Raw genomic sequence first — 17,628 nt, 5'->3', positions numbered from 1 at the left:
ACTGTGGAAAAGGTGGGACAAAGAGCAAGGATTGACCACTAGCAAGCAAGGATTTTTTATGTACACTGAAACAAACCAGTGAAAAAGCAGTGACCCCACAAAGAAGTATAGAAGTATATACTAAAGTATATACAAGAGGTCTTGAATGCTTGACCTAAAAATGGGTCTGTATGAGCTTCCCAAACCTGCCATAGAACAAGCGTCATTGAGGACGAAGTTCAAAAACAAATTCCAAACCACCTTAAGTGAATTCAAGGCCCGCTTGAAGGCAGTGAAAAAATCCTTCATTATGGAAGCTTTAAAATCTACATCTAATTGCCACTGGGAGCTACTTTAAATCTCTAATGAATTTAGTCATCCTCGCACCCACCTCAGGCCCCCCTACCCCATCCCCTTGAGGGCAGGGCTCCATTTACCATGTGCAAGTAGGAGGTTTTCTGACCTGTTTGTGTGACTTCTAACATGCCCCATCTAATACAGCATACCTCCCTAGAAATGCAGTGAGACACACTGCCAGTTATGGTTTTCTCTGAAAAGTGTGCCTTTCCTTTAGGGCTAAGGCGATCTACCTTTTGTAACCCCCCTATTAATTTTGGGATGAACACAGCAATCAAGCGTCACTTTTTAGTATTACACAACTAATAAATGAATAAACGAATTAAAATTTATGAAGTGCTACAGGCTTACTTGAGTAAATAATGTTTGGAAAAAAGTCAGATTTAAAATCTTTTACAGAAAGAGGGCAAATAAGTTTCAGACCTTACATCAAGTGGTAACTAGCATAATAAGAAATGAGCTCTAGAACAGAGGTACAAACGTCGGCTATTGGTCTCACACAAGGACAATGCAAATGTTTCAAAGTCTTATATATTCACATGGAAGTCGATATTCTTCGTTTTCATTCTGGCTACCTGACGTTTGCTGATTCTGTTAAGACTGGGTGACCCACAGCTAAACCAAAGAATTGACACAGGAGCAGATTATGACCTGCTCGATGGACTGATTCCATTAACGATCATTCTAAGAAGGTTGGATGGCTTCTAGAACTAACATGCCTCATAAGGGAATGCTAGTACAAGGGCTCAAAAAGTAATGTGCCTCTTTTTCAGGGGCTTCGGGGAGCACTGTATCCTGGAGGATATATACAGGTTTTTTTATTTAACACTTCAGGACAGGGAATTAAGACCCTGAGTCCTGTAATGACTTCCAGCAACATTTTTCTGATGTTACTGGCAGCCAGTCAGAGCTCTCGTTCTTGCTGGAGTCTGAGTCGAACAGGAGCAAATTGGTCCAATGGCGGGGGGAAAAAAAGCTCCCTGGACCAATCGCAATGCCCCTTTTTTAAATTGGCGCTCCTGCGAGAGTCTCTCGTGGACCCAACTGTCTTGATTTACAAATATGTTTAAACCTAATTTTTGCAAAAAACTACTGAACGGATTTACACCAAATCACAAAAAGCACAATGTCCCTACCAAAATCCAACTTTGTGCCAAATTTGGTGTAATTCAAGTTCAGCTGTTTTTGCTGAAGCCCTGTCTGATGAAGTCTATGGAAAATGCATGAGGATTTATGGTATAGGCTGTGAGAATTCTCCCCATCACTTTGATAGGTCAATCTTTGACAACAATCATGAGAATCCGATTGGTGAGAGTGCCTCATAAAATTCAGTGCTTCAGGATGATGTAGATGTATCTGGTGGCGGTTCCAGTTTGTCAGATGTGTCTTAGGGCACAAATTATTGGCAACGCTCTGATGATCCAGCACGCCTGCAGAAGGGTTAAAACTCTAGCACTAGACCTGGTTGCTTTTGTAAGTTACTAGACAAATAATTTTTATTAAGGTGTTATATTCTGATTCATGTCTCTTTTGCTTCATGTTCTCATTCATCCTAGAAAGTCATTAGTGAACGTATTTCCTGATGTTACTGGCAGCCAGTCAGAGCTCTTGTTCCTGCTATTACAGTCGCATGTATCTCAAGTGTTAACATCTGCCCCTCAAATGCAACGTATTTTTCTTATTTGACTGAGATATATATAATCAAACAAAATGGTCTAAGAGTTGCTGGGCGGCGCACTCCACTGCCGGTACCCAGTGACCGAGAGGACCAGTCTCGAAGTATATAAATTACCAAGAATTTTCACTGCACTCCACGAAGTATCAATGATGTGTATTTTATTCAAGTAACAGCTGTTACTTGAATAAAATACACATCATTGATACTTCGTGGAGTGCAGTGAAAATTCTTGGATATATATATATATATATATATATATATTTATTTTACCCAGTAGTAGTCCTAGTTAGGGCAGCTGTTTCAAAAGGAACTGTGACATTCTCAGTAAGAATGATACACAGATCAACATTTTAAAGAGTTTACACAAATAATTATTGAGCAAAACACATGAAATATATCATAAAATCTGGTTGGCAATAAAGAGTACAGATCATAAGTACAAAGTACTCAGTAAAGTTCGATGGAAACTCCAACATAGATTTGCCTTGTAAAGGTGGGAAAGGGGGTTCCTGGTTACAGAACAAAGGTATGTCCTTTTATAGTTGTTTAGACAAAGGATTTTGTACACTACTGCACAAGTACGTGGTCCCCAGAATAATACACCACTGAAGAGCAAGCCAGAAGAAACATTTTACTACAGAATACATACAATGATTCTTTCATAATACTGTTGATTGAATTCAATTGCTCTCGCAGTTTATTCAAGCACTATAATCAACACATTGTATAAACAGTAGTGTGAGACGGTTAGGATGTCCTTGGGTGGGTACGGTGTGGTGAGGAACCTCTAGGGATGCTCATTGTCTCTTAGTGAAGCATACAATTCTTTATTTAACGACAATAATTGTGGTATGCTGCAACATCAATCCAAGATGGAAGAAAGCATAAGCTTGGTTCATGTTGGCGCATGTTCCATCTCTAATACATTTACATCTAAAGAGAAAACCGCTCCCACAACTCTCTGATTTATAAATCATCACTTTACATCTTTATTATAGTACAGCAGTCATCAGCTTTGGGTTCTATTCCTTGGATTCCCCCAAGTCCTTCATGGTGTCTAAAAGATCACTTTGCATCTCTTCAACCTTTGCATCTGTTCTTTCTTTTTCTTCCGCTCATGCTGACAGCTTCTTAAATCCATAGTTCATCCCATTGCTTGATGAAAGTCCCATGCAGAATTTTAGAATGAGAAGCACACATTCAATGCCAATTAGTAAAGTCAAAAGAGTAGTTAACAGCAATTTCAGTATTCCTCCACTTATAATTCCTAGTCACTCACCTATCTCAGCAAATCGTCTTCCAGTAGACCCAAATACGGAGCCTATTCCTTACCAGGCACCTATCGCTTCAATTTGGTTAGTTCATGTGTGATATTCTTATTGTTAGCAACATAACTAGTAAGCCAGTTATCTACTTTCAGGATATAGACACAGCATTGCCTGGCATGAATAACCTTGCAGACTTCGCCTTCGTTCGCAAGAAGCAAATCTAACTTAAGGCAGTTCTTCATGATTATAGCTCTCTTAACAAGCAGTTCTTTATTTATCACAGTTAGAGCTCCTTCAGTATTAGTAGCAAGCCAGTCTACTTGGGTTAATTGCTTTCTAATCTTAACATCATTTGATGTCACTCCTGTCAAAGATCGAATATAGAAATGCTCCAAAAATATAATCTGCCTAAAGCTCTTTTTTTTCCTTCGTTTATATAGCGATGAAGGGGTGAATTTAGCTCACTAATATGTTAGATTCTACAGGGCACTAAAGCTGAATAACAGCTACTTGCCCATTAATGCGGTAACTGGAAATAAACTGACTTACATACACATAATAGATGTCTCTGGTACTCCCCTTTGATTCAGCAAAAGTCCTGCCTCTTACAAATTTACTCTGCTCATCTTCACAATGTTTAAACAAATTTGTCCCCCTCCTGTTTTCTTACCATACATAAAGTTCTCCTTTTAGCAAAGTCAGTGCTCAAAGTTGAGGGTGGTTCCTTCCTTTCCCAATAGCATATTTGAGACTGACATTCTTTTTTCCCTTCGTCTGATCTTATCCTGTCTTTCAACTCTCTACAAAAACTCTTTAGTCTTTGTTAATCCTGCGAGTTACATCATGCATGCTCTGATTAGTTGCTCGCATGTTAGTTACAGGAACAAAGAATTTCAGCATATACTCATGCTGATCCCTTGATTTAAAGGCTTTGGAAGAACGATGAACATGTTTAGTAGCCCACAAATACATATTTGCATCAGTCATGATTGGTACATTTTCTAAAGGCCTTTCATAATCAGAATAGAACAACTTAATAGAATTCTGTTGATGATATAGATTCAGAAAGACAGAGCAGGAAAAACAGTGAGACAGAGGCAAACAGAACTATGCCGCCCGTTGAGCTGCAAAGGCTGAAAAGTAGGAGCAGGCAGAAATATTTTCTACCTGCATAACGTGCACATACTCTGCTAACATCTGACAGTACATGTTATCACTATAAGGGGGGGGGTGCGCAAGTGCTTGCTGGGGTACTGCTCTGATTGTTATCAGTTAGGATGTTGATGCCTTTCATTGTGATGTGGGAGGTGGGGTTCCTGTGAACGCTGGTCCTTCTGGTGATGACCAATGATAGTTTGATCAGATTTTGAAATCCCAAAACCGGACATTTTGCAAAAATAGAAAAAGGACTACAACTCTACATCAACCACCGGACACATTACCAGCGCTCATCAATACAGAAACACCTACAATGAGGCACTAAGAAAATAAATACAAATCAGTTAAAGCTAGTATCACATCTGTTAAATTTCTGTCTATTAACAGCTGATACCTAGTACTGCTTTAGAACACATACAAACGTACATCGATTTGTTCTCAATTCTGAGCCAAATTTGCAGAAATCTGCTGGGATAGGTGGGGAAAAAAACGGAAATGTCCCTGCAAATCCCTGACACATGGTCATCCTAACCAATGAGAACCCTCGTTTTGGGCCAGAAGGTGAAGGTTTTAATTCTCCATTCTCTTGTGACTATTGCCGGGTGATACACGCCTGATTCATCAGCTTTACAGTTGTCCTTTCTTTCTTCAGGGGACCTTGCAGTGAATTTCTTAGATTTCAATTTTATAAGTTTCAGGATAGCTACCTTATCAATGATGCACATTATTGTGTTGTAATACATCATTAGGGAACTAATCTCTTGCCCTCATGATACATTTTGTAAATTCGATTAGATAAGGAGGATCCTGTATAATGTTGTGTGTCTGACAGTGTTTTAGTCTTTGTGGTAGACTATTTACTATTTCTTTTTAAAGTGGGGATGGGAAAGGAATTTAGAAATGGTTGGATCATTTACCTTGGTACAGACTGATGAAAAAATTCTTTAGCACTTAATACAACCATGGTTGTTTCTGTAACCTGTCGGAGCTCAGCAAAGTTGAAAGAAGTTATGAAGAAGACGGGCAACTTCAGCTATCACTGTTTCATTCAATAGCACCCCAGTCAGTCCATTCAACTTTCTGAGTAGTCCAGATGGATGAGTAGATCCTTAAATGGCTGAGAATTCCTTCAGCCATGTTTCAGCCACCAAAAGAATGTGTGTATTTTTCTTTGAGATTAAGTCTACAGCCTCCAGGCAATGTTTTTTCAGAAGTCTGCATTTGGGTAACCAGCAGTTCAAGAAGGATAAAGTAATGATTCTGATTATCTTCTAGGAAAAGTCTTGTGCTGCATTGTTCTCCTCCCAGCTAGGCCTGGGTATCCAGGGCATATGTTTAACATGTTTTAAGTATGTAAAGGTGCCATTCTTAAGGTAGAGAAAGACATTGGTAAGATGCTGTTTTAGTGTGTGTGTGTGTGTGTGTGTGTGTGTGTGTGTGTGTGTGTGTGTGTGTGTGTTGCTGTGTTTTCCTTTTTAAGGCTCTTGATCAGTACCTATCAAAGACAGTTGATCAATTCTTCCTTTTTGCTCTTACCTCACCTGCTTTTTTTGACCAGGATGGTCTTGAAGTTTAATCCCATAATTTACATCTTTATGCGCAAAGACTTTGTTTTGCATTCCATCTCACTTACTCCTCAAATTGGCTTTTTAAGCTTTAGGTTCCTCTCAACAGCTGGTGTATCTGCAAGAAGTTGTCAGCGGTTTTGGCCTTTAACATAAAAAGCAACTGGGTGGGGAAACGGAATACTGGTCTTTTGCAAAGGCAGTTCATTGGTGTTTAGCAGGGGCCTAGGAGGAAAAACCTGTTACTTGAGATTATTTGCTTTTTCACTCTTTTTTTTTTTTTTTTTTTGGTACTGTGAGAATTTGGAAATGTCGGTGCTACATTTGCATGGCCATTTGGAAGTCTGCTAGTTCATATTTATATAACCTTTTGTGCATATATTCCAAGGAACGTTTTCAAGGCAAGAGCTAAGTGGACATTTGCTCAGGGCTCTGTCCTTTAAAGAACTCGGGGAGGGGCAAAGACCAGTATCTTTGGCTTAAACTACAAAAACATTTTGTTTGATGGCATATGTGGCTGTAGATACACATGCTTTGCATACTCCTGCCATCTAGTGTTGGCTTTGGAGTTGAGCAAGTTGTTTTTCTTCAAAGAAGTCTTTTGAGTCACAAGGCCGAGTGACTTCTCTCTGTGATATTACGCATGGGCATCAGCTACATTGTTAGATTGTTTCTCGCTGCCGTCGGGTACAGACGTGCGTGCCTCCGCTTTGTTTCTTCGACTCCGTCTTACTGGTATTGTTTCGATCGTGCTTTTCCATTCCTGTGCTACCTGCGAATTTCACCAGTTCATCGCTGCCTGTCTCAGGCTACCTTCTACGTGACTCCAGCATCGACGAAAATGATCTTTTGATGGAACATGTACACCCTTTTGTTTTTGTCAGTGTTGCCACGCAAAATATCTGTACACTGGCCTGTACCTTGTGTGCAACCTCTGCCCAATCATCACAAAGCCCACTGCGACGCTTGCAAGTCGTTCAGGTCAAAAAAGACTCTTCGGGACTAGGGGGCTTGATGACTTGAAATATCCCAGAAAGCATCAGACGATGCTCCAGATTTCTTTGAAGAAGAGCATGCCCAGGAGGAGCCAACTGTCGAGGAGGAAGAAGCCTTCTCCATCCAATACAGCTCCGACTTGAATGTGGAGCTCAGCTTTGAAATGTAGTACTCGCCTTTTGCCCAGTACATGAGTACTGTGGCTCCTGCTCCACCACCCAAGCCCTCCAAAAAGTCTCCACTACCACTTTCAGAGGTCGCCGGAGCACCACTGCCTCCCGATCATGGTCTCTTCTGAAAAACTGTCTTGGCTGCCCTGCCTTCGGGCCGGGCACCAAGGATGGCCTCGGCCTCAGGCTCATCAGACCGAAAACTAGTTTCAGTATTGACCCGCCAGCTACCTCCTTTGACATCAGCATCAATGAAGCTTCACAAGCCCAAGCATTTGGTACCGAAAGCCTCTGGCCCATCTTTGACCTATCCTTCACGTGTTGAGACAATCTTCGCGACCATGGACACCAGACAGAAAATTCCACATTGAAGAAGGGACTGATCGCATTATTGCAACTCCTTCCTCTCCTTATCTTCCAAAAAGAAAGTTAACATTTGAGGAGGCTTTGGACATTCCTATCCCTCCAAGTAAGAAGACAAAGGACAAGGCCACAGCCCAGCCTATCATCCTTTTATTCCTCCACTACCAACACCATCACCTCCACCTCCTTGCCCGCCTCATACTCCACCCCCACAATCCCCTATACATGACCCACTTGATTATTCTCCTCAAGGGTGTCCAAGCTCTTACATTGGGTGGGGGGGGGAGAGGGACCATCGGATGACACTGTCCCATGGGACGTTTACGACCTAGATCCCACTACTCCGTATGATCAGGCCCTCTATCCAGCTCATCTCACCCCTCCTGAAGATACCACCTCATAATAACAGGTTGTCTCCAGAGCGTCAGCGTTCCATAATGTAGAGCTTCATACTTCACATACGGAACTCCTAAAACAGAACTTATTATTTGACACCCTTTCTTCCACCCACAGGGACACCCTATTCCTCCCCATGATTCCTGGCAGATGAAGCACTCTGAGGATATAGTCTAGTCAAAGAGCTATTCCATGCTAGGGTTATCAAACCCCCCCCCCCCCCGGTGGATAAGAAACACAAATTAGCTCCTTCAGATCCTCTCTTTATTAGGAGTTAAGTTCCACCTGACTCCATTGTTGCTACCACTGCCTGCAAATGGGCAAATAGCCCCCCCCCCCCCCCAACACACACACACACACACAAAAAGCAAGTTCACCGATGCTGCTAGGAAGAGGGTAGCGGTACAGGCCACAAACCATTAGCGCATTGCCAAAAAGCAGTCCCTCTTGGCTCGTTATGATAAGGCACATTGGGATGAGATGGGGGTACTGTTGCCGTACCTCCCAGAAGAACACCAGCAGAGGGAGCAGCAACTTGTCACTGAAGGACAGATTATCACCAATAACTCTATACGATGTGCCCTCAACACAGCAAATGTATCAGCCAGGGATAGTAACACCATCCTCCTACTAAGAACTTACGCATGGCTATGGTGTTCTGGTTTCAAACCAGAGGTCCAGTAGGCAGTTTTAAATATGTCTTTTGGTGAGGAGCACCTGTTTTGACCACAAGTAGATAAAACATTAGATAAATGTAAAAAGACATTGATACAGCCAAGGCGATGGGCGCATTACAAACTTCAGCTCACAGGGGCTCCTTTCGTCACCCAGGCTATAGAGGAACATACATGTCCTCCTTCACGGATGCCTCTACATCCCAACAAAAGCAAGCTCAGTCATTCTACACCAGAGGTTCCTTTAGAGGTGCAAACAACAAAGGTAGGGGGGAAAGGGTACCACAACACACAGATCTGCATCCCACCCCTGACCACACAACACCTTTTGGGGGGGAGGCTCCAGTACTTCCACAGAGTCTGGAACACTATTACCACAGACCAATGGGTACTAGCCATTATCCAACATGTCTATTGTCTGGAGCTCATTACAACCTATCCCCCAGCCCCCCAGCATCCTCCCTCGCACCCACACACTATCACAGGAACACATATCAAGCTAGGGGTCCAAGCCCTTCTCCTCAAGGGGGCCATAGAACCGGGCTCGGGAATATACTCCCTATGCTTCTTGATCCCCAAAAAGGATGGGTCTCTCAGTCCAATATTAGACCTCAGACCTCTAAACAAGTACATCCTTTCAGAGCACTTCCATATGGTCACTCTTCCAGATGTCATCCCCTTCTACAACAGGGCGATTTCATCACTACACTAGATCTCAAAGACACCCTATTTCCATATACCAATACATCCTCCTCACTGCAAATTCTAAAGCTTTGTCATAGCAGGAAAACGTTGCCAATTCAAAGTCCTTCCATTTGGGATGACTAACACACATCAGGTGGCCTAGCGGTGGTGGCAGCACATCTGCCAAGACAGAACATCCATGTATTTGCCTTCCTGGATGATTGGCCTATCAAAGTCCGCACACATCACCAGTGCCTACCTACACACTCAAATGACAACAGATCGTCTTCACAGCTTATCCTTCACCATTAACATACCCAAGTCTCCCCTACAACCATTGAAAGTCCAACCATACTTGGGAGCAATCCTAAACACACAGCTAGGACTAGCTTTCCCAGTCCTGAACAAATTCAGAATTTCCATTCAAGTGTGCCCCAGTTCCAATCAAACTGAATGCTCTCAGTAAGGAAAGTTACAGCTTATGAACTACCTGGAGCTTCAGGCAGTATACCTAGCACTGAAAGCTTTCCTTCCTCACCTATCTCAGAAAGTTGTCCTAGTCCGGACGGGCAATATGACAGCCATGTATTACTTACAAAAGGGGAGGCGGAGGGGCAGGGGGCACTGTCCTTACAGCTCTCACACCAGTCTCGCAGCATATGAAAGTGGGCTCTTCACCACAACGTTCACCTTTTAGCAGAATATCTCCTGGGAACGGACAACTTCTTTGTAGACCTGCTTAGCAGGATGCACAACAAGTCCACGAACGGGAACTCCAACGCAAGTCCGCCGCTCATACTTCCAGAAGTGGGATTTCCCTTAGATAGACCTCTTCCAAACACCAGAACATGCCAAATCCCCAAACTTCACCTTCAGCTACCCACACTCACTATCGCAAGGGCAACGCAGTATAGATGAATTTGTCAGGGATATTTGCCTATGCTTTCCCGTCTCTCCCTCTCATTCCATCTTTGGGTCGGAAGCTCTGGCAGACGTCTCACCATGATCCTTGTAGCCCCCTCACCTGGGCATGTCAGCCCTGGTTCACAACTCTTCTAGAGCTTTTAGTGGTCCCTCACTAGAAGCTCCCCAACAGGCTGGACCTTCTCACTCTGATTCAAGGACAAATCGGACCCTGACCCCAAGTCACTCAACCTTGCAATTTGGGTCATGAGGTCCTAAAGTTTGGCTACCTTGGATTGCCAGAAGAATGTATGTACATTCTCAAAAAAGGATGTAAACCTACCACTAGAGCATGCTACTCAGCAAATTTAGAAACGTTTTGTTTGCCCCTACCAACCCAAAGGGATTGATCCTGTCAAAGCCACAGTGCAGGACATTATCTGCTCCCCGATTTATTTGCAGAAAGCATATGTAGCTTGCACTTCCATAAGCTTACACCTAGCAGCAATAGCTGCCTATCTTCACAATAGACAGCATCTATCATTGTTCAGAATTCCAGTTATTAAAGCTTTCATGGAAGAACTCGAGTTATTCCGCCCTTCGGTTCCTCCAGCACCCTCCTGGAACCTTAACATTGTCCTTCCTAGACTCATGGGTCCCCCATTTGAGCCTCTTCACTCATGCCCAATTAAATTTCTGTCAAGTAAGGTGACATTCTTAGTAGCCATTACCTCATTCAGGTGTGTCGATGAACTCCAGGCTTTAACACTAGAATAACCTTTTTTTTCTTAATACATAGAAACAAAGTGGTTCTTCGTACTACTCCTTAATTCCTACCCAAGATAGTTTTGCAGTTTCACCTAAATCAAACCATTGACCTCCCAGTCTTTTACCTACAACCAAATTCTGTTGAAGAAAGAGCTCTTCATACCTTAGATGGAGCTTTCCTGTTCTACATAGGTAGAACTGAAACTTTTAGAAAAACACATCAACTCTTTTGAGTCTTTTCCCCTCCTCATAAAGGCAACATTACGTCCAAATAGGGCATAGCCAAATGGATAGTCGAATGTATTTAAACTTGCTACATTAAGGCCAGAAGACCTTTACCTGTTTCTCCACTCTTAAAAAGAAAGCTACTATGGCCTTTCGTGGAAACATTCCCATAGCTAACAATTGCAACTCAGCAGCATGGTCTACACCACACACCTTCACCAACCACTACTGTGTGAATGTTTTAGCACACCAACAAGGAAGTGTATGTCAGGCAGTGCTACATACCCTTTTTCAGACTACTGCAACTCCCACAGACTATCCACCGCTTCTAAAAGGGGGGGGGGGGGAACACTGCTTTACAGTCTATGCAGACCATATGTATCTACAGCCACACTTGCCATTGTATGGATTATGTTACTTACTCTGTAAGCACCTGTTTGTGGCATGTATTGCTGTCGATTCACATGCACCCTTCCTTCTCCCCGGACGCCTGTGGCCATTGCAGTTTCACTTTATACGTTTATTCTTTGCATGACATCTTTCCTTACACATACCTTTCACTGCTTTCTCACTCATCTGCGGGAAAACAGTCTGACAATGGTGTCGATGCCCAGGTGCAAAATCACTGAGAGGAGGTCACTCGACCTTGTGAGTCGAAATAATTATTCAAAGAAAAACAACTTGCACAACTCCAGACCCAACACTAGATGGCAGGAGTATGCAGAGCATGCAAATCTACAGCACTACATGCCACAAACAGATGCTTAAAGGGTAAGTAACATAATCCTTAAAGTTGTCTGTGGATGGAGGCCCATTGCAGAAACTTTGCTGAGATGTTTTCTGTATTTCTAGTGCAATTCAGTTTCTGCACATAGTTTTTAAGCACAAAGGAAAACCTCTACCGGTGATCAGTGCAAAATAAAGTGTAATTTCACTTATGGGTAAGGTGATGTGGGGAGGACTGCACATGTTTGTGACAACTCGAGCAGATAGCATTGTTACAACTAAATAGAAAAATCACACTTGCTATACATCCCAGCAGTACATTTATATACATCACAAATCACCCCCAGGACATGTGCTGCCATTTATAACATTGGTGTTTTAGCTTACTAAAAAACAAAAAATTCTGGTCAGCTTGCTCTGTTACCATGGCTTGGCAAACTGGATGCTGTTGTTTGGTTGCTTTAAAGTGCGCCTGTCGTGTTGATGGGAGCACTTTTGGCAAAAAGAATCCCACTGCCACGGTGGAGCAGCGTAAATGTGATGCTGGTGTAGAGTCTCTGGTGCCTGAAGTGCCTAGTAGCCGACATGGCCAAGTCCCTTTGGGTGTAAGAATTGCCTTTGTAATCCACTCCTGTGCGGGTTATAATGCACGAGAGAAACGGTGCAAATACCAGTTATGCATTTAAATGCTCACTCTTTGGGCTCTATGCTAAGCGGTTGCAGTATCACACCCAATACCCAGTGGAAACGTTAATAGAGTTGGAGTGTTTTTGCGCTCGTTACTATGTAGGCCGGAAGAAATACTGAAGTGTTTTGTGCAGGAGCACCACATTATATCTACACAAGGCTCCAGATACCCTCACTATGATACTGCACATTCAGTTAGCAGCACTGTATGATCTAAGCTCCAGTATTAGCAAAGCAGTGTGTGGCCGGATGCTTGTATTTAAATGGCTTCACCGTTTTCCAGTGTGAGTCCTGGTATGTGTAGGGTTGGAGGAGGTGGTGCTCTGCATGCTGAGATCTAATGAAGACTGGGAAGCTACTGAGTCTAAGAACACAGAGTTCAAACCAGCCTCCCCTCTCTTCCGCTGTTTTGTTTCTTCAAAACTTTATATCATGAATGCTGCGTGGTTATGATACCCCATGCAACGCAGTCCACGCCTAGCCTTGCTTATTACCAGCTTGGGTCTGAGCCCCTTCCTGTCATACAACTCATATCTCAATTATGTCTCCCCGTCCCCTATACACAATAGATGTATCCTTCTTCCACCCCCCCAATGCCCTCTTAGGGCTGTAGCCAACAACAGGAGTGATATTAGCGGTGTTTAGCTGTGACTTTATTTTTTATTTTTTTTTACATAGTTTCAAGTTGCATCTTTCACACTCCATTGCGCTGTACCAGTTCATAATTGTGTGCAAACAGATTGCAAAACTATTAATAGTAAACTGTACTGTTGTGTGTGCATAAAGTTTAATAAACAGATTTTTTTTTAAAAATGATACCCCATCCCAGATGTCTGACCTTAAAGGACAGTATCCTAATTTAAAACAAAGTAATTGGGTAGATAGCAGGAGACAGCAGGGGCAAAGCTTACCGCATTTTCTCGCGTCCTTGCTGCTGTGGGGGCCTGCTAGCTCATAAAGAGTTTCTTTTTTGTTTCCTTTTAGATAATCTAGTTATTTAGTCGTGAGCCGTGACCGCCTAATTTCTCCTCTGAGCCAAGTCCCCTTTGAGATGTATTGTGACATATAATCTGGGTTCCTGAAAAGCTTGTTGATGAATCGGAGATGACCCTTTTCTATGTGCTGATGAATTTTCTTCTCTTTATTAAAGACCAAGCTACCCAGGGCCAGACCACCGTCCTAGTGGTGACCTGCGGGACAGTCAACTTCGATGGGAATAGACCGCGTTACTTCAATCAGAATTTCTTGCTGACTGCACAAGTGTCACCTGACAATACCGTCTGGAAAATTGCAAGTGACTGCTTCCGCTTTCAGGCCTCCTTGAACTGAACGAGCATCTTCGGGATTGCGCTGGAACTCGAGAGCTTTGGCGCCATCCAGACAATTTTAAGGCCGTTTGCTGTATTTTTACCGGTGTTTTCCCTGCATCAATGTCTTACCCCATTTTATATTTTGTTAAGATTATTTGAAAACTAGTAATGGTTCTGGTTCAGTAGGTTTTTATATTCACTCAAAGTTTATTGCAGATTTCAACAGACATTGGAAACCTTTTGTACAGATCCTAAGGAAAGACGTATTTCCCATAAACAATTTCACAATTTTCGGCCTGATGGAGGGATTTGTGTGAGGACTTGTCACCAACGAATCCACCTCCTACCAGAATGCTTGGTTTTACAAGTTTGCACTGACGACCGATTTTTTCTTTTCTTTTTTTCTTTTTTTAATATATTCTAATGTTAGATTTTCACCATTGGGTGTTACTTCATTACTGCTACTCTGACCAGTTTACACACAGTCGGATCCTACTGTTCCTGGAGTGAGCACCTTTCTAAAATGCTACTTGGAGTAAAGAGTAGCTTGCTGATTATATTAGGATTTTTTTTGCATGTTTCTTTTTAATGCCAATGATCTAAAATTGTCATACAGAGGAATTGAAGACAGCAAAATATTTATGTAAAATAAACATGAAATGTATACCTTTTGGTATGGAACAAGATTTGAAATAAACTACATGACTTTGGGAGTCAATCTGTAAAAAGAACGACAGTTTCTTAAATAGGCCCCAAGGTAACTTGCCGAAAGAATGAACGTTGGTTAAATAGCTATTAACTGGCCATTAATTAAACGATTTTAGTTTTACACTGTTTGCTTGAGTGGTTGCCAGCATGTCAGTTCTCATCCATCATGCTACATAATTACTGGCTTCTGAAAATGGTTACTCAAAATAGTCAAAAAATGCGATTAGGCTCATGAACAAACATGGTGTAACCAACCCCTGCAACCCCTGCGTGTGCTTATCAGGCCAGTGAAAGCATCAATTGATGTATATCGGATATGGTTTGAGAGTGCTCAAATAAGAATAATTACTATTCATCTTGTGGCCTTGGTCAACAGCCTTTAAGACATTGTCACACTCTAGAAAATTGATCACGCTGGCTTTGCTGCCGAAAGGAGAGGTTGACTGTCTTTAATGAAAAGAAAAGTCTTAACTTGGTCTTGAAGGAGATGTAGAAAAATCTAACTGAATTAATCGTCCTAAGGTACAAAGTTAAAAATGGCAGTAGATAATGGTATGAAAGTAAAGATGCCACTGCAAGCGGCAGGAGTCCTACTCTCATGAAGTTGGTTTTGTATTGAAGTAGTCCTCCACAAAAGGACATTGGAGGCCCACTGGTGCCACCATTCGCGCCAGATGTACAACCATTTTTTTTTTTTTTTTTTGCGAGTCACAAACCAAACCGTCCAACATTGTCTCAGATACTGTTTGCGATTCGCAACTAGGTAATAAGGGACCAGCCTCATTAATATTCATGAGGCAGGTCGCAATTTGCGACCCGTTTGGGAATGGCCATAGTCACATGGATGGTGGCCTGCTGGGGTCTTCAGGCCACCGTATCTGTTACTGCTTTTTAAATAAAACATGGTTTTTTTTGTGTTTTTTTTTTTTTAAATGCATCCCGTTTTCCTTAAGGAAAAACGGGATGCATTTAAAAAATAAAGATTAAACATTTCAGTTTTATTTTTTACAGAGTAGGCAGTGGTCCGTGGGACCACTGCCTGTTCTGGAAAAACAAAATATTGCTTCCCCCATTCACAAAGGGGAAGGGGTCCCTTAGGGGCCGCTTCCTGTTTGCGAAGGGGCTACCACTAATTTGAAATTGGTGGTAACTGCAATTGTTTTGCACCACAAGTCATACATGGCCCTGCGAGTTGTTATTAGGAAGAAACGCCCTTGTGTTTACTTTGTGTGACCAATGTTATTCACCATTCACGATATGAAAGATGGGTGCCTCCAATACATATTATCACCGGCCCTTAACTGTTGTTCCTTCTCAGTGTTGTCCTTTGTCTGTCTCTAATGACTGCATAATATTGCCGCTTTAGCTTCAATCCTGAGCTATAATGTGACACACATGTAGTTTCAATGCATTTTCTGCTGGAAGTTGTTGTTTGCTAAGAGCTTGTTTGAATGTTACACATCTTTTACCAGACTTCATGAGCTGGCGTTCCTCGCATGCAGACAGTGTTGTTGCTTCAGATATGTTGGTGAGTGGAGACAGTAATATGAAGCGAAATGGGGAAGAGAAAGAAGCCATAGTAAGTACAACGTTTTTGTGGTGCTTGGTTTCCCTGCTTGTGAGCTGCATTGCTTCACTTGCTGTTTCTTTCTGATTTGCTTTAGGACCAAGCAAGGTAGGGAGTTTTAAAAACTTTTCTGGCCAACTGTCTCGTTTTATGTAACACTGTCCATTTATGGAGTGTCTTCATCACCCTGCTGTTGCATGACGCCAAACATCCCACCTTTTTACTCTTCGCACATAAATGTGTCAAGAACGCTTTTTTAAGGAGCTAGTGATACACAGAAATTGATCGGAAAGTATTTGGATGGTGCTCTTCCGAACCTGCACACTGAACAACATGAGGTGTAAGCATACAAGATAGGTTTGTATTTCAGGACCCTTGTTTACATTCCATTGTGATTGTTGGTATTTGTGGCAGCATAGAATATATGAAAATATGGCCATGACATGCAGAATATGGTTACCGAGCATATTCTATAGTAGTATGTACTCTGTAACTTTTCAGTCTGTGGTGATCGTTTTCTATGTGTTTTTCACCTATTAAAAAAAAAAAGGTTTTTTTATAAATGTACTTTATACCAATTATTAATTTATCCTTTTATTCATCTTCTCGTCCATCTTGCCTTTTTTCCAATATGTTGCTTTCTTTTTCTGCAAGGCCGGTGTTTACTTTAGTGCACTAGCTCCATGCCAATGTCGATTCACTATGCAATGGCCAATACCACTGCATGTTCCACTTTCGTTGTTCTTTAAAGTTATCAATTAGGTGTTATTTGTGTAGCGCAGCTTGTCACACTAGTGGGTATCCAGCCGCTTGTTGTAGTTGTTTATTAGAAAAGTCAGGTTTTCAGTCCCTTTCTGAAGTGGTTCAGTGAGGGTGCGGAGGTTGAGAGGGGGAAGGCGGTGCAGGCTTTGACGGCAAGGTGGGAGAAGGAGCGTCCTCTGGCGTGGCAGCGGCAAATTTGTGGCATCTTTGCTTTGACAATGTGTGCCGAGCTGAGGTTCCTGGTCAGTTGGAGGTGAAGGCAGTGTTTTAGGTAGGTGGGTCCTTGGTTAGGGAGGCCTTTGTAGGCATGGGTCAGGAGCTTGAGGTGGCATCTTTTCTGAATCAGGAGCCAATGAAGGTCCTTCAGATGCAGGGTGATGTGGATTCTCTTGGGCAGGTTGAGTGCCAGTCTGGCAGCGGCGTTCTAGAGCACCTGGAGGCTTTGCATGAATTTGGTGGTGGTGCCTGTGTTGCTGTAGTCCTGGCGGCTAGTGAGGAGGGCCTACGTCACTGTCTTTCTCATGCTGCTGGGGAGCCACTTGAAGATCTTGCGGAGCGTGTGGAAGCAGGCTGCGGAAAACGGTGTTGACCTGACATTTCATGGAGAGTTTGCTGTCAAGAATGATAGAGTTTGCGGGTGTGATCTTTTGGTGTGGGGATGGGTCGGAGCTCTGCTGGCCACCA

General features: G+C 42.6%; 1 protein-coding gene across 1 annotated transcript in view; it reads left to right on the top strand.

Annotated features, from left to right (window-relative positions):
• NXT2 (nuclear transport factor 2 like export factor 2) overlaps positions 1–14,638 on the top strand; it is a 37,511-nt gene extending 22,873 nt beyond the window's left edge. The window contains exon 4 of the mRNA XM_069211523.1: positions 13,748–14,638. Within this exon, the coding sequence (XP_069067624.1) occupies positions 13,748–13,926 (179 nt within the window). The 3' untranslated portion in view covers positions 13,927–14,638. The remainder of the gene's footprint in view (positions 1–13,747) is intronic.
• Positions 14,639–17,628: the final 2,990 nt, after the last annotated feature.

The sequence above is a fragment of the Pleurodeles waltl genome, chromosome 2_1 (genome assembly GCF_031143425.1).
Source record: "Pleurodeles waltl isolate 20211129_DDA chromosome 2_1, aPleWal1.hap1.20221129, whole genome shotgun sequence".
In the NCBI taxonomy this organism is placed as follows: domain Eukaryota; kingdom Metazoa; phylum Chordata; class Amphibia; order Caudata; family Salamandridae; genus Pleurodeles; species Pleurodeles waltl.
Note: the sequence above shows the minus strand (reverse complement) of the source record. Positions and strands in the feature narration are given on the sequence as shown.